The 23,111-nt window shown below is 32.7% G+C and overlaps 2 protein-coding genes across 54 annotated transcripts in view; one reads left to right on the top strand and one right to left on the bottom strand.

Moving 5' to 3' along the window:
- The window catches only part of LOC145254558 (uncharacterized), a 170,533-nt gene extending 166,636 nt beyond the window's left edge, over positions 1 to 3,897 (top strand). For all 50 annotated transcript variants that reach the window (XM_080113142.1, XM_080113141.1, XM_080113127.1 and 47 more), the window contains one exon: positions 3,719 to 3,897. The gene's annotated coding sequence lies outside the window, so the exon portion shown is untranslated. The remainder of the gene's footprint in view (positions 1 to 3,718) is intronic.
- A 14,249-nt stretch (positions 3,898 to 18,146) lies between these two features.
- LOC145254557 (peptidase inhibitor 16-like) overlaps positions 18,147 to 23,111 on the bottom strand; it is a 398,175-nt gene continuing 393,210 nt past the window's right edge. For 3 of the 4 annotated variants that reach the window (XM_080113089.1, XM_080113088.1, XM_080113087.1), the window contains 2 exons: positions 19,935 to 20,048; positions 18,147 to 18,522 (listed from right to left, as the gene is read on the bottom strand). In XM_080113089.1, the coding sequence (XP_079969215.1) occupies positions 18,439 to 18,522; positions 19,935 to 20,048 (198 nt within the window). In that variant the 3' untranslated portion in view covers positions 18,147 to 18,438. The remainder of the gene's footprint in view (positions 18,523 to 19,934; positions 20,049 to 23,111) is intronic. The other variant, XM_080113086.1, reaches the window with a different exon arrangement.

Raw genomic sequence — 23,111 nt, 5'->3', positions numbered from 1 at the left:
CCTACTAGTAATATATTTTCATACGAGCCATGCCGAGTGTGTGTATATATATATATATATATATATATATATATATATATATATATTACCGTTTTATTTGCTTAGTCACACGTGTAAGCAGATAAAATGGTAAAAAATATATTTTTTCTCTGCAATAGTATTGAGACTTTCCTCAGATTTTTACTAATTACCATTTTTGCTATATATATATATATATATATATATATATATATATATATATATATATATATATATATATATAATAGGACTATCCACTTATCCACTTACCAAGTGTTTCCTTTTCAGATTAAATATGGTTTTAACTCTTTTTCAAAGTGTTTTTTAACATGTTTTATTGCTGTTTGCTCGTATATATATATATATATATATATATATATATATATATATATATATATATATATATATATATATATATTATACAGTAGTGTTTTTACCGTACGTGTCACGGTTTTTAGACTATAAATTTGTCCATTAGTGATCGGGAGATCCTATTTATTAAAAAGGAGGATAGAATGTGATAACATACTACGAACAATGTTAAATTAGTATATAGAGACGCTAATTTCATATTCGTTGTATGCTATCTTCTATCCTCCTTTTCTAATAAATAGGATTTCCCGATCACCAAAGACGCAATGTAAAAAAAAAAAAAAATTAAATGATGTCGCTTTTGGACAGTACGTGAAATAAAAATATACCTGTTTGATCTTCTGTCTAGGATCCGAGGTTAGTATCTGTTTTGTTTAAAGATGGCATAATGATATCATGGGTTTCCGTTCGCACCGGGTGTCCATACAATGGAAATATGTCACAAACTCCTATTACGACATTAGAGATAAACCGTAATAACCATATATATTCTTACACGACATTAACCAGATTACTTAGATAAATACTTTTGCAACAATATATATAGGGCTACAATAATATCTCGGGGGTTCCATTCAAGCTGAACTTCCACAGAACACCAAGCAGCAATATATTACACATGAAAGATGCCGTTGTAGAATTTCCACAGTTCCCTTTAGTATATATAAATATTAAGAATAATAAATATTAACAATTTTTATACTTTCAGACACTAGTGTTTCATAGATTGAGATTGTCGGACTGACTTCCTCATCTTGGTTGTTACTGTCACAACGTTTCGGCCGTTTTGCCCTCCGGCCTTCGTCAGGTGTTTTGTATCGAACTGGGGAACCGTTTGTTAGGAGTCTCGAACCCAACCCATTTATCATTATTACGGGGGTACCGTGTTCGGACTCCAGCTAGGCTTTGAGACATAGTTGCTGATTCTCTGTTCTGAATGTTACTTTTTCACTGCCTTCGTTCAGGATTGAACTCAACACCTTTGAGTAACTGTAAACTTTGATACAACGTCTAGGACCACTCTGCCATTGTTTCATGCTTATGTAATCATTACTATTGGAAGTGATAATTGATGCTAGTAGGGAGACTCGAACCCAGTCAGAAAGCCACCTTTGGCTTCGTAAGCTAGAGTCTTTCCCCGAGACAACGAGCAACTAACACATGTACGGGGGTAAATAAAGTAGATATGAATGACATTTCATCGGATATACAGTCAGAATATGTAACCGGAAGTCGGAATGATGTGTTTGCGCAAACGTTGACCGCGTTTTCTTAATACTCTAAATAGAACTCAACTTTAATTTCTTAAATGGGTTTTAAGCTCGTAATGTAAAAATTTCTCACTGCTTCTTATAATTATATAATTCGAGACCACGCATGTGCTTCTATTATTTGCGTAGGTTAGATGGTATTCGCGAGTAATGCACTGTTAAACTTGGACGTCTGTAACCTAGTTGTTACATATCAACACTAGAGAATCACACGTTGTATGCAGACAATCGCATGTAGACAAGGAAAGAATTCGATTCACTTTATTCACTTAAAAACTGGCATTTATTTACAGGTACTTCCAGAATAACCCCTAATCTCCTATTCAAAGGTCTTTTGCTTAACAAGACTCTCTCGTGTCTAACACGTGATATTCTCTCTTTGTCCTGCCATATTTAGGACACGTCTTTCCCTGTCGCTATTGATTTATGTCTTTCCCGGGCCACGTTTTTTTTTTTTATAATCGTTTGATTTTCTTCTTCCTCGCTGTGACGTCACTTTGCACACTGTTCGATTATTTTCATACGTTGGCTGTCGTACAGCTGCTGCTGCCATACACGCGTCCGCGCTCTGTTACACGTTTAGAGAAGTAAAGAAAACGAATACCAGTAGAAAAATAAAATACGTGTGGAATAAAAATGAACGCTGGAAAAATGTTTACGACCTGTTTATATTAAGTCATAATGTCCGCAATGACCCATGTCATTACTGGGTAGATTCATCTTTAATTGAAATTTTTCTGATGGTTGAAAGTTTAATCCTCAGTGCGGGCGATACGAAGAATTCAATTACGAATTAAAATTTCTACTTCATTGTAGAGGTTTCTAGATGCCGGAAAGCCTTCTACTGTAATATCTGCTAGACTTTGGAGTTCCTTCCCGGTCTCCTGCTTCCCTGACTGTACTAACATGTCGAAATTTAAATGTGACGCTAACAGACATCTCCCTTCTGAACTTCCGTCACACTGTAGACATGTTCCCAAATAGTAACCCTTTTCGACTGAGCTGCAATATACCCTATTTTTGGTCAATAAGTTAAAAAAAAAAACACAACACACCATAAAAGTCTGTTTTCACAAATAAATGCTGTTACAATTAGGAACCCTATTTTAATAGCGAGGGAGTCAGCTAGTTTGACAGTCGACTGAGTGACGATCGAAATGACCCAAAACAGGATCATTCCTAGGGTCAAGTGTCTAATGTGTACGGTTAAAATACAAAGCCAGGCCGGGTAGACAAAATAGAGGTATGACTCGGGGAAATGATGTCAACAGAATATCTGGGAAAGAAAGGAGAATTTCAACCTAGTTTGTCGATGGAAGCCGAACAAGAGACATCGAATAACGTGACCGTGCCATGGAAGATTGCGTAAAACAGTTGGTCGACAATGTAGAAAGAAAAATTTGAATAACGCCAAGAGTGAAATAACTGCTCTTAAATTCATTATTCGCGCATCATTATCTTAAATGAATTGAACTAAACAATTAAAAGAACTCTTGTCTTTCTTTCATGTGTCAATTCTCTCCAAAATTATAACCTTAGGAACTCTTAGTGAATCCTTCTATAGTCCTTTCTACATGAAAAGTTTTATTTGTCTAAATAAACTGCATCGACTACTAGACGAAGAATCATGCGACAGTGAAAAAACAACGCAGCAAAAGAGTGCTGTCGGACAAAGACGATAAAATATGCGTGTATAATGAAATTTGCTACCGGAACAATAGCAGAAACTCGCCATGAACCAAGCGGACAAAAAAGATATTGTGCTTTGAAAGAAACAGCTTATCTTGTAGTATATAATCATGTTATTCAGCTGTTTTCACTTGTGAAGCATTTCATTTCAGCTTCCAGTTAATGTCAGGTCATCAGGAGAGACTATGTATCGTTGCAGATCTTTCGTACTCTTAGTTATTTTACTCGTAGATTTGTATATAAGGACTTAAAAAATACGTATAAACATACGCGTACGTATAAAAAGATTGCTTTGTTTAACGAAAACGTCTTAATATTTTCGATATTGTTATTCGATTTGGCTCAACATTTTTCTTCTTTCTTTTCAGGTAAATGATTAAAAGATTCCCAAACTCGTTACGCGTTAGAAATCCTTGAAACTTATTTCCAGACATGTCCAAGAAAAATTAAACACCTTTTAATATTTTCCAAAAACCAAAACCCTCCAAAATATTCCCCACATTTTGAATTTTAATTTAACTGAATAAAACAAATGTTCCTTCTCAAAGAATTTTGTCTTTCTTTTATTCATAACTTTAAAAAAAATAAAACAAACGTGGTTGACATTTACCTATTTTCAGACCAGAGATGTAAAAACAATCTGATAAAGGGACTAAATATTACGCAGTAAAAAATTTCAACATCATTTGGCACGGACGCCAGGTAAGATTTATGATAAAAATGAACGTACATGTGTTTAGCTCACCCAATAATCATCCATACAAATTTATTTTATGAGTAAACAAAGGGAGGCTTAATCTTAATGATTGCTAATAGTTATAGATGAAAAGAATGCAAATTTAATTTATGAACGAAGAGGAGGTTTAATCTTAACTAGCAAGGACACCCGACGTTGCCGGAGAATGTTCCACACTTCTAATTGTCATCAGAATTGGTGGAATTACAGATTTTTCAATCAAATCATTTGATTGTCTGCTCTAACATGATGCGCAGGGAAGAAGTTTCACATACTTCCCAGCAATAACTAAGTTCTCAATACATTTAAGTCTACATTGCACTGTAGTGAGCTTACTGTTGATTTTACAAAATTATTTTTATATAACAGGTTGAATTAAACATTAAAATTCAAAAACCAAGTATCATGGTTCAGTTGTGCATCAAACAGAAACATTCATTTCGAACGCCTTCCTGTCTTATCGAAAAAATTCCTATTGCTTTTATACGCCGAGCCCTTTTCCTTGTGCGGTGATAAAACTTATCAAGTGCATTTGTGATGTTACCCTGTACAAGAATGTTAACTTTGATCAAAATCAGTCTGTTCTATATTTAATCGGGTTTTTGATTATCGATTTTTGATACTATCGGTGATTTTTTTATACAAAACCTATTAAGAACACACCCAGACAATGAAATAAATCTGTGTGAAATTTAAAAAAAAAAAAAAGGCTAAGCAGCTTTAGAGTCCACAGGGAACGAACTCATAGACGCAATCACACAGCATGCCTTTTATATAGAAGAAGTGATAAGTGATGATAAAAATAAATATATTTTATATAGAAGAAGTGATAAGTGATGATAAAAATAAATGTATTTGAATAAACGCAAAAATTATATTTTATTTCTTAATATTCAAGTGATTAAAATATGGATTAATGCTTAATTTACAAGATCTGATGCATCGAATACTTTAATCATTGCGAATATTCCAAATCTCTTGTAAACGCAAGTAAATAAATAGTTTTTTTTATACATGTTACACGTTGGACGTCGATATTTTTATTTATTCCACCTGCATTGTTTACTTAGGTTCAAAATATACAAGCAGGACTACTCGGCGTTGCTCTGTGCAAAAGTGTAACATATTTCTATCAAAACGTCTGTCTCTCTAATTCTCTCTATCCGTCTCTCTGATAAAACTATTCAGCAAAATATAAAGCCCCCAACCTTGATGCATACACTAATACGTCAAAATCTCCACAAAAATTGTTTAACATAGTGCACATGATCGCGTTAGAAAATATCATTATCATCATCATCATCAGCAGCAGCAGCAGCAACAGCAACAGAAAAGAATGGTTGAATTGTGAAGAGATTAGCAGCAGCAGTAGCCGAAAAAACGCAGATGCAAATTAGGAAGTGTACGCAATAAGAAAAAGAAAAATGCAGCACGTAGCCGGGAGAAGAAAAGTGAAGGTGTAAAATTAAGGACGAGAATGCGCCGGCTGTAGTCGGCGTGCGGTCGTGGGAAATAGAAACGACAGGCTAGATGAATATGTGACAGCGAGAAACATTTTTAATGGTGTCGAGACGGAAGGGCAAACAGTAATAAAAACGTTAGTTAAAAAAGAAAAAATGCCGACCCGGATATTTTTTTATTTTCTGGTCCCCCGACAAAAAAAATAATAGACTTGTAACTTCACCCTTGTTCGTACGTCTGATCATCATCTTTTTTTTTTTTGCATGAAGGTCACCACTTATCAAGGCCCGGAAGCCACTCGGGGATAAGGGTTATTGCGTGTCCAGTAATCAATGGGATCGTGTTGTTGTATTCGTTAAGATTGGAGATTTGATAAAATGTCATTACTTAAGGGGGCGGTTAATCAGGAATTTGTTTATGTTGGACTTGAAGACATCCAAGTTGAAGTCAGATGGAAAACAGGCAAACGGTAGAGAGTTCCACAGGCGTGCAGTTCTAAGCAAGAAGCTTTGTTCATGGAATCTACGTTTTGATTTAGGCACAGATATATGGTGGGGAAAATTATTGACAGTGGTTTCAGCTAGACGGGTGTTTATCGTGAAAGATTGGCGAGGGGAACCAGAGATTGGAGCTCAGACGAGCACTTGCCATGTAAATAACAATAAAACAAAGATAGGCTCGCAGCGTCTCTTCTGTGGGAGAGAGGTTGCAGAGAAGAGAAAAGGGCACCCCCCCCCACTAAACTGTTCGTCTGTCCGCACTTTTCTCAATAACTACACCTTGGAATTTTTAAAAATTTTGCACAAACATTAAACATGATATGCGTAAAAAAGAAACAGAACGGACTTTCCGGGAAAACTCTGGCTGTCCCCCCTAGGGGGTATTTTCGCGTTAAAATAACTAAATTTGACACTTTTGTGCTTATTAAAAAAATTGATGTCTTGGATTTTCATAAACCTTTAAGAAAAGTTGTAACTAATTGATTTCTATATATTTTTTTTAGTCTATACTTTTCGATAACTCTTGGGTGTGCCTCAGGGTCTCTTCTAGGGCTAATAAAAACACTCCATTTTGGGAACTATTTTACCATATTTGTCCAAAATTTTCTGTGTATGTCTATTTAGCAGTTTTGCATGGTGCTGAACTCAAATTTAAATATGTTAAGGCCTTGGGGACAATTCAGGCTAAATGGAGGAAGGCAAATGATGGACGCAGTCATTTCTTTTTTTTTTGCGTGGTACAGAACTCAGATGTACATATGTAAAACTGCATCGTTTGTTCATTTTTACCAGGATTTGACGTCGCCTGAGGACTTTTGGGGCTAAATGGACGGGGGCAAATGCTGAACTTAGTCATTTTTTTATGCCTCGTTCATTGTGTATTCACAGGGGACCATGTATGCTTCACTTGTTTTTTTTTTTTTTTTTTTTTTTTGTAACTACAACGTTTTGTTAAAAAAGAAAAAAATTCCGATCCGGATTTTTGTTTATTTTTTCTTTCATTTGTTTGTAAGTTCAACATTACAATGCCTGACCTGAAATGACCACATGGCGATCGACAAGTTGTTTACACACAAACAAACTATCCATCTTTTCTCTTCCTCCCATCCGTTTTACACCTAACTATCCCCAATCTTCTCTTTCTCTTCAGTCTAGCACAATGCTTTCTAGCAGAACATACAGACAATTCCTCATTTATATAACAGATTAATCTACAATTAAACGACATTTTCTTTCCAAATTAGTCAATAATAACATGGAAAATCCAACACTCATTTAAAAGCTGGCTAAGATAACATTAACATCCAGAGAATGTATATATTTTTCTAAATTAAAAAAAAATAAAATACAAACTTTTTCGCTATTTGTTTTCTCGCTTTTAGCCAGACATACAAACACACGCACATACAAACGGACAAATGTGCTTTATGTTATCTATATGCAACTATAAAGTTGAGTTTCTTTTCTCGCTCTGACGTTGATTATTTGACGTCTACATTTTCTATTTAAATATTATTAAAACGTACTTCTTAATATACTCAGTCATGGATATGCGAGCGACTCCATAAATATAAACTGATTTGCATATTATTTTGAAAAGCGTTAATTACTTGTTCATTTTTTATGGTTTCTTATTAGATAATTGGTTCTATTTAACTATTATACTGGATTCTTTTATGCAAAGTTTCTACATTGTGCATATTTGCGTAGAATTTAATATAAAAACGTTCTATCACACGAGTATATATATATATATATATATATATATATATATATATATATATATATATATATATGAATAAAAAAGAATGCGAAAAGTATAAAAGCTTATAACTTTTCTTTATTCGTTTTTAATTGGTGACGTGCAGGAATACAAAATAATAATATTATGAAAAAAAAATTAAAAAACTTTTTTCATAAGTACATAATTTTCGACCGATCCTTCAGTCTTCATCGGTGTAGTGAAAGTATGAGGATGCACGGGGAAAAACTATATATATATATATATATATATATATATATACATATATATATATATATATATATATATATATATATATATATATATATATATATATATATATTGACAGCAAGTCATTATTCAAGCACATCTGATTCCTGTTTCCGATTTTTCTGGAGATCTTTTCGATTCGCCGAGTGGTCTTTTTTATTTCAATCGGTATGTTGTATAAAATAACGCTCAAAATTTGTTGTGCAGCCATACTCTACTCAAGCGCTTTCTATCGGTGCGTCTGATTATCATCAGGAGCGGTTGTTGTTGTTGTTATCGTTTTCTTTTTCTTTTCCTTTGAGGTTTAGTGTGTGTATATATATATATATATATATATATATATATATATATATATAATTGGTTAAAGGTGTGTGCATGATGGTTAGGGACGAATTATTTTTAGTTTTAATTTCAATTTTCTTATTTTATAGTTTTTTTGTTAGTTATTAAATACTGTTAGTATATTTGTGTTAAATAAGATCCGGTTAAAAAGGGGATGTAGTTTTTTGTTAAGTATGGCTTATAGATAATAAACTTCTTTTCGGCCAGCAGTATGCAATAAGGTACGCCTATTTTATTGAAGATATCCTAACTGTAATCCATGAATATATATACTACACACTGGACAAGACAGATAATGCTAGAACAGTAGCCCTAAATATATCCAAGGCTTTTGACAGGGCTTAGCACGATAAAATGAAAATTAAACCATACGATATTACTGGACAAATACTTAATATAATCCAATCCTTCTTAAATAAGAGAAAAATCCAGGCTGTCCTTGATAGTCATATGTAAAAATAATATGATATGAATGCAAATATTATGATATAAATGACCTTCCTGAAAAAAATAGTCACCGAGATGGGTTGATGAAACCACGCTCTATAACAGACGCGATGGGAAAACGAAAGGATACATAACTAAGGAAATAGCTAAAACCTTAGAGGAAGTGAAATGGGGTTGTAATTTTTTTAAATTCAATTTTCACCCCAAACAAAGCACAGTGCTAATTTGAAGTAGGGGGCTACTATCGGGGGCATAAGTTGCAGGGGTACTATGAAGGGAGATGAGTAGAAAGATGTCTGTTCACATTACACTTGAACTTCTGCATGTCAGTACAGTTGGGAAAGCAGAATCCCGGAAGGGAGTTCCAAAGTATAGCAGTTCTGGAGAAGAAACTATTGGAGTAGAAGGCTTTCTTACACCTAGAGATCTCTACTGTGAAGGGGTGGGATTTAGCTGCTTGTCAGATTTGTCGGGGGTATTCACGTCGAGGGAGTACAAGTGCTTGTAGTTCGTCAGAGCATTCACCATTAAAGTATTGGTAGAACAGACAGAGGGATGCAACATTTCGTCGATGGGACAGTGGCTAAAGCTTAGATGACAGTTCAGGACCTATCAGGTTGGCGACTGTCTTTTGAACCTTGTCCAGGAGTGAGAGACAAGCAGTATATACACCAGCCCAAATGTGACAACAGTACTCCATACATGGGCGAATGGTGGCCTTATAGAGGTACAGGATACTTTCAGGCGTAAGTAGCGTTCTAGCACGGTAAAGAGAGCTCACCTTCTTCGCAGCAGCCTTGGCAATGCTCTCAATGTACCTATTCCAGTACATGTTCCTTGTAAACGTTAGGCCGAGGAGTTTAAAGGAAATACTTTCGGGTAATGTGTTTTTGGCCATTGCTATTGGTGCTAGTGAAGGTTTCTTTAATTATTGAAGGAAACAAGCTTAGTCTTGGCAGCATAAAATGTGACCATCCATTTTCGTCCCCATTCCACTACAGATTGGAGGTCATCCTCTAGTGTTTCTGTCATTTCCTTAGATATGTGTTCATTTGTTTTCCCTCGTGCCTGTTATAGAGAGTGGTGTCATCAACAAATATACCCATCTCCGAAACAATTTTATCAGGGAGGACATTTATGAATATCAAGAATAATAAAGGTCTGAAGATAGACCCCTGAGGCACTCCCGCGTTTATATCATATTGCTTAGATGTACGACCGTCGAGGACAACTTGGATTTTTCTCTTACTTAAGAAGGATTTAATTACATTATGTATTCTTCCAGTGATACCATATGATCCAATTTTACTTAGAAGACCATCGTACCATACCCTGTCAAAAGATTAGAGATATCAAGGGCTACCGCTTTACCCTCCCGTGCTTTGTCCAGTGAACGGTATATACGTTCAGAAATTACAGTTAGGATATCTGCTGTTGAACGGGCTTGCCTAAATCCATATTGATTGTCGGTCAGGAGTTTTGCTGCTGTAAGGTGATGGACTAGAGCTTAATTAATTAAAGACTCAAATGTTTAGACGAAAAGCGGGAAAAGGCTAATGAGGCGATAATTTAATTGGCCAGTACTTTCGCCAGAATTCTTGAAAACTGGTACCACAAAAGCGGTTTTCCAGCAGTCAGGAAACCAAGGTTCGTTAAGACATTTGTTGTAAAATTTGAAGAGAACTGGAGCAAACTCAGCGGAGCATTTTTTTAATAGTACAGCGCGGATGGGATCGGGTCTACATTCTTCTGCGGTGTCTAATTTTTTTAATGATAGAAGAAGGGGTGATTTTCAAGTCATCTAGTGTGGCGTCTGTCCGCAAAGGAAAGTCAAGGAGGGAGTGGTGTGCCGGGTCCAATGTGGAGTTTGAGGCAAACCGACTGGCGAGCATGTTAGCCTTCTCGGTTGCCGTGCAAAGAACCTCGTGATCGTTTGATAGTGGGAGAATTGTTGACTACCCATTATTTACTACACTGTTGTAGATTTTCCAAAAATCACGAGTTCCTAATTTCTGTGCTTCGATGCGTTTTCTGGTCGTTTCAGTGTATTCTGTCTTAGCTGTCGCTATTTCTCTCTTACAATTACTTCTGGCTTCTATATACTTCTGTCTGTTTGAACTGGATTTATGTCGGTTGAATCTGCGGTATGCATGCTGCCTTTGAACAATGGCAGCTGCACAAGTAGAAGTAAACCATTGGGGAGAGTGGAGATTGCTATAGAATTTTCGTGTGGGAACATGTGCTTCAATTGCAGTTTTTAACCATTCAGTGGTCTCATTTCCGCACTGTTCAGCTGGAAGAGAAAAGATATTTCCCCGTGGGGCATCTCTGATGAGATCCCTGATGGCTTACCAGTCAGTCTTTTTGGATGGTAACATTCAATGTTGCCAGGACTAAGTATTTTTTCGTTTATAATTACAAGAAACCTTCTTAAACACTGATTGCTGTTGCTAATGAGACATTACCGGAAAGTACTTGGGTCAAGCTCCTCAGCCTAACATTCACAGGTAACATGAACTGTACCAAATACATTGAGGTCATTGCCAAGGCTGCTGCAATGAAAGTGGCTTCTCAGTTGTCTCATAAAGAAAGACTCGAAGGTTTTACTTGAGCTTAGGGAATAACCAAAGTCACAGGGAGCAATGTCTGGACAGCAGGGAGGGTGAAGAACTGTCCAGATTCTCATCTTGGTCAAATAGTCTGTGACAAGGATGTAGCACTTTTGGGACAAGCTTTATGCAAATCTTCCGCATCTTTAGTTCCTTGCGAATAATTGTGTGTACAGTTCCAACACTGACATCAAACTTTGGACTTATTATCTCTATAGACACACGAAAGTTCTTATCCGTGAAATTCTTTATTTGGCCAATCAACTGTACTGTTTTGACTTCTTTACTCATCTTACACTTCTCATCATCCCCCACAGAATCCCTGCCTTCTTTGAATCTCTTATGCCAATCAAAAACAGAATTTACTTGCATATCGTTCTTCCAAAGTGTCCTCATGCCTAGATTACATTTTGAAATTTACCAGCTTTAGTAGGGTGTATTCCAGTTCTTGCTATATTTGTTCATTTCAACCTGAAATTATAAAAATTGGCCCGTCATCTGATAAGATATATAGCAATAACATACTGAATTTTCAAGAGTCTACAACAATTTTTAATCCCTGTACAAAAAAGTGTGGAAACTTATTGAAGCCACCACGATTCTTTCCATCTATTTTCACACCGTTTTGGTCGTTGTAACCTGAGACCTTCTTCAGTTGTATCTTATTTAACTGAGAAATCTTTCTGCCGAACTCCTAATGTACACAGAATTTCAAATGAAATCCTTGGTTTTATTCATAAAAGTAGCAGGCCCCCGTTCCGTCAGCCATGATTGTGTTCAGGTCTTAAATAAGATTCAAGTCGAAAACTGAAGAATTCAAGCAAGTTTTCATTCCCAAAACTTAAGAGGAAAAGCCATTTTTACGCAAAAACAAACAGAAGAAAAAACAATATGAATACCGTACTAAAACACCAATCAAAATATTTTTTATCTTTTTATTGTCACATGTATTAAAAAAATGTGAAGAAAATGTATATTAAATTCTTTTTAGCAAAGAATAATACATCAAAATAAAACAAGAAAACGGTTTAAAAATTGTGCAATTATTGGCAGTTCTGACGCGTAATTTTTGAAAAAAAAAAACAAACATTTTCTTTCAGTTTTTTTTTGTTTTGCAAATAAAATTTAAAGGGAGGGCGAAACGTTTGTTTTCAAAGAAAACAAAGTTGTAAAAATTATTTAAAAACTAATTCATTTTTAAATTAAATTAAAAATATATTTTTCAACTTTGTTTTCAAAGAAGAAAAGGTTATAAATATTATTTAAAAACTAATTCATTTTTAAATACTATTTAAAAAAATATTTTTGCATTTGCTTTGATTTTATTCTTGGGATTTCTGGAATTTGGATGTTTCTGGTTTTGGGGATTAGCACCAGCCTGATTTCTAGTTTTGTTTTTGACTCTTTTCGAAGACAGTTAGGGTTAGTGTTATGGTTGGAGTAATTATCTATAAAACGGATGCACATCTATGCATAAAAATAAAAATGCAAGCGTATCTCTACGTTCACTTAGATTCTTTTTAAGCAAGAACATACATTGGGCTTTAATATGCATATATTCATGGATTTCATATTCTTGAACATTTCTATGGACGTCTTTTCAAATGTAGATGCGTTGCCAGGTGAAAATTAATATATATATATATATATATATATATATATATATGTGTGTGTGTGTGTGTGCGTGTGTGTGTATGTGTGTGTGTGTGGATGTTAGAAATCTCTGCTCATAGAAATGAGCATTGTATTCAGAAAATAGTTGACGCATTACCTACATATATGATTTTGTATATATATATATATATATATATATATATATATATATATATATATATATATATATATATATATATATATATATATATATATATATGCATGCGTACACATGATCGGTGTAAAATGACAATATGGTAAAAAAGCAAAAACAGAATGCTGTAAGTGTATTTAGATAATAGAATTTCCCGGTTTTTGAGAAGCTGTCAATTTCAACCGAGTGGTGAAATCCAACTGATTGGTCAAAACGTTCGATTTGACAACTGGGAAACAGTCGAAAGGCGAAATATGTCAAGTCAATAAATGTTGTTTTTGAAGAAATGTTTTTTTTTTTTCTTATATTATTTTTTTTTCATTTTGCTCTGTGTCTATAAATCAAAAACATTTAGAATGTATTATATGCACAATATATATATATATATATATATATATATATATATATATATATGCGTGCGTGGTTAATATATATTTAATATATACGTATATATGCAGATATGTATATATATATATTTATGTTAGATGTATATAACCATATAATAGTAAATAATTACTATGATTGTATATATATGCGTATATATATTAATATACATATATATGCTGTGTATACAAATGTAAAAACGTAAATGTTTCATATGAAATAAATATACATACATATCTGCACACACAGACATATTCATACACACACGTATATATATATATATGTATGTATGTATGTGTGTGTGTGTGTGTGTGTGGTGTATATATATGCGTATATATATACGCTAAAAATATTGGATTTATTTATATTTGTAAATGAATATACATTCATAATTAAGAAAATATAAATACACGAACACACATACTCAATAAAATCACACTTGCACACACACACACATATGTATATATTAATATATATACCATTTAAAGTATTATCTAAAGTACTTACTTTTTAGTATTGCATTGCTTCTACAATCAATCACAAGTTCTGATTAGACAATATTCATTCATTGATATAAACTATGTATACACAGCCACATATATACGCAGCAACACATATTTATACATACACATATATACGTATGTATGTACGCATACACATGTAACCTATGTATAAGATTACCAAATATGATTGTGCTTTTTTTCGCATGAGATAAATTAACTTAATGTGAAATACAAAGTGAGCTAGAGTATTCTAAATTTTATCAACAAGCCAGAATATATATATATATATATATATATATATACTTCATTTACTCACATAAATTAATATACGAAAGTATAAATTTATGCGTAAACTTTAAGTATTTACTTCAACAGTGCTCAATACGTAGGTAGAGCTAGTTAGTATGTTATAAAATATATATGTCGATTAAGCTACACTGAATATTCCGTGTTTCATCCACTCTAAGATTCTTCAGGCTTATGCAAGAATTTTGTGGTTGTCTTGCGTTTTTATATACAAACCTTCTATTTAGTTTTTTGTTAGCCAATCAGCTTTCTAGTATCCACTGCACCCTTCCTAATCAGTCAATGAGCAGGCACTTACAGGACAAAGGCCCATTTGACCCACGGTTGACCCGTTGCTTTGTGTTTGCTATTTAGCGTAGATATCTAGTATCTTGACCTGTTTTAAATCTAGGTTAAGCTTTTTTTATGTTAGTATATATATATATATATATATATATATATATATATGTGTGTGTGTGTGTGTGTGTGTGTGTGTGAGTGTGTGTGTGTGCGCGTAATAGTTTATGTATAGGCATGTTTGTTTATTTATTTATTTTATTTGTTTATTTTCTATTGTTATTATAAAAGGTGCGTATATAAAAACGCAAGACAACCACAAAATTCTCGCATAAGCCTGAAGAATCCCAGAGTGGATGAAACGCGGAATATTCAGTGTAGCTTAATCGCCATATATATTTTATAACTTACTACACACACACACACACATATATATATATGCATGTATGCATATATATAATTTATATTGGCATATAGTTTGTTTAAATAATATAAATCACCTTGTTCGCTGTAAATACGCATGTTTTGTCTATCTGGTTATCATTGAATTAGGAGAGGACCTAGGTAGATTCACGTCACTAAAGCCAGAATGACCAAATAGACAACACCTGTATATCCCTAGCGAGACGATAAGTAATTCGATCGAACACATTGATACGTTTTCTACTAACTGGTGATAAATGCTATTTAAATTGTATATATATATATATGTGTGTGCGTGTGTGTGTGTGTGTGTGTGTGTGTGTGTGTGTGTGTGTGGAAATATTTTTTCAATTATATTTCACCCGTTATTCATATCAATCTTTCAACATTTAATGTTTAATTTAAATACAGAGCATATAACAAATAAATGACAAAGGTCTATATTCCAAATATTATGATGTTGACCATCTTACAATTTATTTCTTTAAGTATGTTTGACATGCATACTTTTTGACAGCACCTGTTTCGTAGCACAAAAGAAACATATGACATAATAAAAGAAAAAAAAATGTAATTTCTCTTCCAATTTTCGGATTTTGTAATCATGCCCATATACATTTTTTCAAATCGATAACTAATTTATCTTCTGATGAGTTAAGGGCAAAATAAATTCAATGACTGACATAATAATTAAATGAATGATTTTGCGCTACGAAACAGGTGCTGTCAACAATTGTGGATGTAAAACGAATTTAAAGGAATAAATGCTAAGATGGTCAACATCTTTAAATTTAGAATATAGACTTTTGCCTTTTATATGTGTGTGTGCGTGTGTGTGCGCGCGTGTGTGTGTGTGTGTGTGTGTGTGCACATAGACATATATTTTTGATTAAAATGCTGAACAAACGAGCTTGCCTCCTCAGAATCAATTTGTCTTAAACATTCATATAAACATCAATTCCAAAACTGAACCAAATCCAGACAGCAGACATTTGTGTTTATAAAGAGCTCAGTATATTTTCAATTAAACTATTTTTAGTATAATAATAATAATAATAATAATAATAATAATAATTGCTTCCTAATATCCGGTGAAACACAATGGTAAACGGCTGTTGCGATAACACATATTCATTTGCAAAGGTTATCAAAGAAGCTAGAGAGTACAAGAAATCTGGTGAGACTTGTTGTTACCTAGACTCCATGAAACACCACAGATTGTTGGCAGAGAGAAATCTTTGATGATGGCCCGTGTGAAAACTCTTAGTGAGTAGAAGTAATAATAAAGTAAATTATTTGATATTGTTATAATATATTTCTGTAGACGTTTTTTTTTAGATTTCGATGACGTATATTTTTTTCTGCTATGAAATAACATTTTTGTAAAAAAAAATTACTATGTAGTAAATAATAGTCCCTGGACATAATCGAAGTGTCTGTATAATTGTCATAAAGTAATGATGTGATTTTATTTTTTTTTTTTTTTTACTATTATCCATTACTTGTTATTTATGTAAATTTTCATAAGACATTTTATTAAAACACACACACGCAACTATGACTAATGTATCTTTAAATAATGATTGTATGAAGCAAGCGTGTCAATTAGTTTCTCTGGAGTCACTTGTTGGGTTATGATTAATTTGCGATCTGATGTTGTCAATATATTTTTTTTTTTTACTTTTACAAAAATTCAATACAGCATTGAAAGGGATTATACACAAAATCTGGTTCAACCCGGAATAAAATGAACGCATTGCAACATACCTCCCTTCTTACTTTTACTTGACCTATTATATCAATAGGTTAAGGGGAATAAACACAGTGTTGAATTACTAGAGCGGCATTTATCATTCATGGTGTATACAGCCAGCTGATAGTATAGCCTTACCCGATCATAAAATACGCTAAAATATATTTTAATTCATGCACATTTCGTATTTATTGGTTTCATGTCGAATTACATGACCTGAAACATGCAATATCAATCGCTTTATCACTGTATTGTTGAATACTTGAATTATATATATATATATATATATATATATGTGTGTGTGTGTGTGTGTGTGTGTGTGTGTGTGTGTGTGTGTGTGTGTGTGTGTGTGTGTGTGTGTGTGCGTGTGCAAATATTCACGTGTTTAAGCACAATTAATATTAGACGATCCTAAGTTTTAATCATTTAATTCTAAGGTAATTCTAAGTTGTAAAAATATTAAAAAATCTTGTGTGGTGCTACTTGGTTATACTTTCTTAATACAACTATTTCTTCATCGCTACACAATAAAAGAATGAAAAATATAAGAGGCTTTATTCAACATTCTTTATTAAAGAATACGAATTTCAATATTTTCTACATTTTTGAAGAATCATCAGATTTCCAGAATCAAGTTTTGTGATTACTAATGTTTTGATTGTGTAGCGATTAAGAAACGGCTGTCATTTTAAAAAATTAAAACCAATTTGCTTAATACAAGATCGTATATGTCTGTGTGTGAGTGTGTATGTAACATATACATCCAATTTCATAAGGCGCATTAGGGGAATCGGTTCATTACAAAAATTATTCAAAAAAATTGAATATTTTGATTGTATAGCGATTAAGAAACGGCTGTCATTTTAAAAAATTAAAACCAGTTTTCTTAATACAAGATCTTATTTCAGTTGGAACCTTTTTTAATATATATATATATATATATATATATATATATATATATATACATATATATATATAGATAGATAGACAAATAGATAGATAGATAGATATGTGCATATGTATGTCTGTGTGTGAGTTATGTATGTGCCATATACATCCAATTTCATAAGGCGTATTAGAGGATCCGTTCATTACAAAAATTATTCAACCAAAAAATTGACGTAAGAATTAAAAACAAAACCTAAAAAGCTTAAAGAGAAGGGCCTTTTCTTTTATCACGGCTTAAAAAAAAAAACTTTTTATGTATAATATATGTGTCCAATTAGATTAAAGCAATATAATTATTATCATTATTATTATCTTTATTAATAATTTTATTTTGTCGTTGTTATCATAAAAAATGCGATGTAATATTGTGTAAGCAGAGTGAAAAAATTAGAGGTGGGAGTGTGCAGACTAACTAGAACAGCTCGCCGTGCCTGGCATTGAACTCCCTCCCGCTCTTTATTTTATTTTATAATTTTTTTCTTTTCTCTTTTTATACAACATTCGGTGTAAAGCCGATGGTTTAGTTATAATTAATAGTACAGGTTATTAGAAGCGTCTTGAAAGTAATGTTCTGTTATGTGATCACTTGTAAATGCAAGTCAACTGCTTTGCGTCTTGACAGTCCAAGGCGGCGCAACCAATGTCGGCAATGTCATTCACCATAATCTGGAAATAAAACAAAAATGTATAATTATTTATGTCATTTTGTCATATATACAGGGTGGAAAGATACATTTGTCGCCCTAAAGAAAACAACATTACAACTTTATTTTAAAACTTTTATTGAAAAAAAATCAATTCAGGTAACTTGACTGTGTAGTAGAGCTGGCATCCATTTAATGTAGCCGCCTTCATTATTAATTACCGCCTCGATATGGGTCCGGAACTGGGAGCATGCCTTTTCCATAAGCGCCAGCAGGAACTCCGCGTATACTCTGCAGATAGTTGCGATTAGGCTGACCTTAGTGATTTTGGAGGTCATGTTGGTGATGTTCTCAACATATGACCAAACGAAGTAGACCAGAAGATTCAGGTTGGAGGAGGAAGGGGGCAGTGTGTGAAGTGGACAATTCGTAGCACTCCTTCTGAAGCCAAGCTCGAGTCTCTTAAGACTTGTGAGCCGGCGCCGAGTCCTGCTGCCACACGCAGGATCTGTTACATTCGTTTTATTGATTTTAGGAATATTAATCTGGCGATTATTTTTACGACAAGTGGTGGGGAGGCGCGCCCGGCTTTGCCCGGTCGTAAAATACGCATAAAAATATTTTAATTCATGCAGATTTCATATCACTACAAAGCCAATTCTTTATTGAATATTATATTGTACTTAATATGTAGTACTGATTTCAAAATTTAAAAAGAAATGACTCGGATACCATCAGCTAGAATTGAAACTAAAACGTTTAGCACTCCAGCCTGTTCCCTACTGTTTGAGCTATCGACAGATAGATAAGAAAGATTGAAAATTAAACTATATTAAGCTATGAATAAATTTACGCATGCGCAAAAGTAATAGAAATATGTCAGCAAATTGAAATAAATATTTTGCATTTCATCTTGCCGACATATTTCTGTACGCGTTATTCATCCATTGAAATAAAGTGTTTACTCGTTATAAATCATCCTTCGTGTATGATAACTATTTACTGTTGATTTAAAGTTTAGTTTAAGATTTTATCGGTTAAATATTTTCGCACAGACATACATCTAAAACAGGCTCCTTCATTGATATGTGGTGATTCCTTTGTAAATATATATATTTTTTTAATTATACAGTTAGACATGAAAAGTATCCTGAAACACCACGGGATGAAGCTAGTTTGTATAATAATAAACAAGAGTTATTTCATTTTCGTACCTAGGTTATCACCTTCTACCCATTTTATAAAAGATGGAATCGTCCGATTGCCGAAGATGCAATGCAGCAATAAAAACATTTTGATCTGATCTCGCTTTTGTGTCGAACATGAAACTGTGATTAAAATGCACTTGCTTAGCCTTTGAAGGATGAATTACGACCCGGGTAACAACGGATTACCCTGCTAGTTTAAAATGAATAATTTTAAAATTTAACTTACGTTAGTGTTGTGATTGCACTGTTCTCGATCAAACGGGGTGCGGCATCCAGTGGCCAGTTCCTGGTCGACATCATAACCTTCATTGCCCCACTCGAACACCACTTGGTAAATCGGCTGAAAATATAAATAAAACAAAACGCATGTTATACATGTACGCGGCTTGTGTGAAAAGTCAAGAGAATGGGATTAAAATTCATTTAACTTTAATATTTTCAAGTGATAATGTGTGTGTGTGTTGCATTATTGCGACTATTTGTTCTCATCTTGGATTTTATTCTCACAACGTTTCGGCCGATGTATCTCACGACCTTCCTCAAGGTGCGCTGAGGCCGACATAAAGATTCCAGAGTTCGACAAGAAATTAGGAGGTAACGTCGGCTAAAACGTTGTGAGAATATTATCCACGATGAGATCAGTAGTTCGATCAATCAAAATAACGCAAGAAACAAATTGTTTTTCTACACACACACACACACACACACACACACACACACACACACACACACACATATGCATATATATCTTCGAAATGCTGTGGCTTAAAGAGGTTATTTTCTTTTCCTCTCATTTTCGTCCTCATTCACCTGATGATTTAATAAATTCTATGTAACTTTTATTCCTCATCTTTTTAAATTATTTTATTTAATTGCCCCTCTTAACCGGGTAAAGCTTCTATCTTAATAGTTTTGCTTTTATAAAGAAAATATTCCTTTATAGTGCACTTATTTTTGTAACTAATTTATCATATATATATATCTATATCTCTATATCCATATATACATATCTATATATATATATACATACATACATATATATATATATATATGTTAATTCCTAAAATAATTAGAAGTTATCTCCCTTTGATCAATAAAAGTTTTTTTTTTTTCTATTTAACTTTTCAAAAATCTGCAGTAATATCCCTTGTTTATTTAATATAATTTTAAATTTTAAATTTGGCATTCCAGCGATAAAAACTGATCAACCGTACATTAGAACATCGTTTTAAAGTAATATAAACGCTAAGTAATTATTTCAATTCGGAGACAAAATATAACAGCATACCAAACGATAGACTGACTGAACTTAAAACAAATTTTATAATGGAAATAAAAAGGTATATATATATATATATATATATATATATATAAACATATATATATTATATGAAATAAGTTTTTCTTTTAACATTATTCTTAATGTTCTATTTTATTTCATTTTATATATCAACATAAAATTAATAACCAAGTTTTCCTTTATTTTCTTTTTAAATATTTCCAGGAATATTTGCCTTATTCACAGCTAAAATGCTATTTTATTTTGGTGTCTGTAACTTCGCACTTTCCCCCTCTTTTTGCTGATGAGGAGACTATGTTTTAAAGGGCAAAACTTTTGTCAAATTATTGTCAAAACCTTTTGTTAATTTTAATAAAATGAACATCGTTTCTGAAACGACCGTACAATCGATTTTGTTCGTTTGTCTTTAGAAACTGATTTTTATTTTTATTTACAATTACGGATCGTTTTACTCAAAATATATATATATATATATATATATATATATATATATATATATATATATATATATATATATATAGCAAACAATTAATAAAATATGTTAAAAAAACACTTTATTTATAGTTATGTCTCGGAAGTAGAGTGAAAAGCACATCTTATTTTTCTTTTATCAATATTATTTTTTTCCTTGTACAAATTTTTGTGAATTATTCCATGGATTTCTGCCTTTGGATTATTATGGACCATCTTCTTCCAATTACGGGATTTCCTTGGATTTTACTTGTACAAATGGAAATTCTTTTAACTTTCTTGAAGTTTTACATTTGGATTTTACCGTCACTGGATTTTTTATCTTCCACCAGACTATCCATTCATGTGTAATCACCTTTTTCTTTACCATATTCCCTCTGCTTAACTTATTTTGTTTTCAAGTAAGATCTTTGACTTACTTGTTGTTTCATCAAATACTTCTGCATGCAAAATTCGATCCCGCATTTTGCGAATTCCTATCCTCTGATTCGAAACTCCGCGGATTAAGGACTATCCATTTATCTAGTGTTTCCTTTTCAGATTAAATATGTTTTTAACTCATTTCAAAGTGTTTTTTAACATATTTTATTAATTGTTTGCTCATATTATAAGCTCTATTGCCTATTTGGTTTTATCGAGCTTTTATATCTGGCTGAGATAATTTTATAAATATTAATTCTTTAATATTCATAATTTACTTTAATTTTACCATCTTGCATCATTTTGGTAAATTCAATTGTAATTTTCATTTATATATATATATATATATATATATATATATATATATATATATATATATATATCGCGTTTCTATTCGTTGTTGGGTAAATATTTTATGCTCTTAGCTATCTTAGCCTCTAAATGATCTCATTGAGCTTGGAGTGGGGGGGGAGGCACACGATGAAAAACCAGGCGAATAAGGAAATTATTTTAGTCAGTTTATTATCAATAATTATGGAATGTTCAAATCGTTTTTAGCAGTTGATAAAAAGTAGCATAAAGATGGAAGAAAAATGCATTAAACGCCAAGATCAGAAACACACAGGAAAATAACAAATGTAGACTCTGTGGGCAAATACGCGGAATAGTATACAACATATAAGAATATAAGCTAACCTTAGAGAAATATAAAATAGAAATAACTGGTTTGGAAAGAAAGTCCGATAGCAAATGTGTAAACGATTGCATTTAGAAGCACAGATAAATTGTAACATGCATAAATAATATAATGAATGAGTCATATGAGTCATATTAACTGATTCAAGCAAGAAGTTCAGACACGATAATAGTAAAAAGAATAAAAGAGAAACCGGTGAAATAAAAGATTTAGCTGTTCTAGGCAAAGAGTAAATTAACAGAAAATCGAAGCACACACACAGGGATATTGCTAGAAAGCCGAAAGCAATATTGAATATGAAAATATTGCTGTGATATCAATAATACTCGGAACAATAGGAACAGTTCTAAAAATAAACAAAAAAAACTAGGAAATCACTAGATTGAAGTATTTTAATTGTTTTATGTTTAGTTTTCTTCGCCACTAACGAGACATAATTTCACTGAAATGTAATCTGTTGCTGTGATAGGAGCCAGATTTATAGGGAAGCAAGCAAGATAGTGAGTTGAGCAGCA

Source organism: Euprymna scolopes, chromosome 30 (genome assembly GCF_053919585.1).
Source record: "Euprymna scolopes isolate OS-2025 chromosome 30, ASM5391958v1, whole genome shotgun sequence".
NCBI classification, from domain to species: domain Eukaryota; kingdom Metazoa; phylum Mollusca; class Cephalopoda; order Sepiida; family Sepiolidae; genus Euprymna; species Euprymna scolopes.
This window is presented reverse-complemented; position numbering and strand designations above follow the sequence as displayed.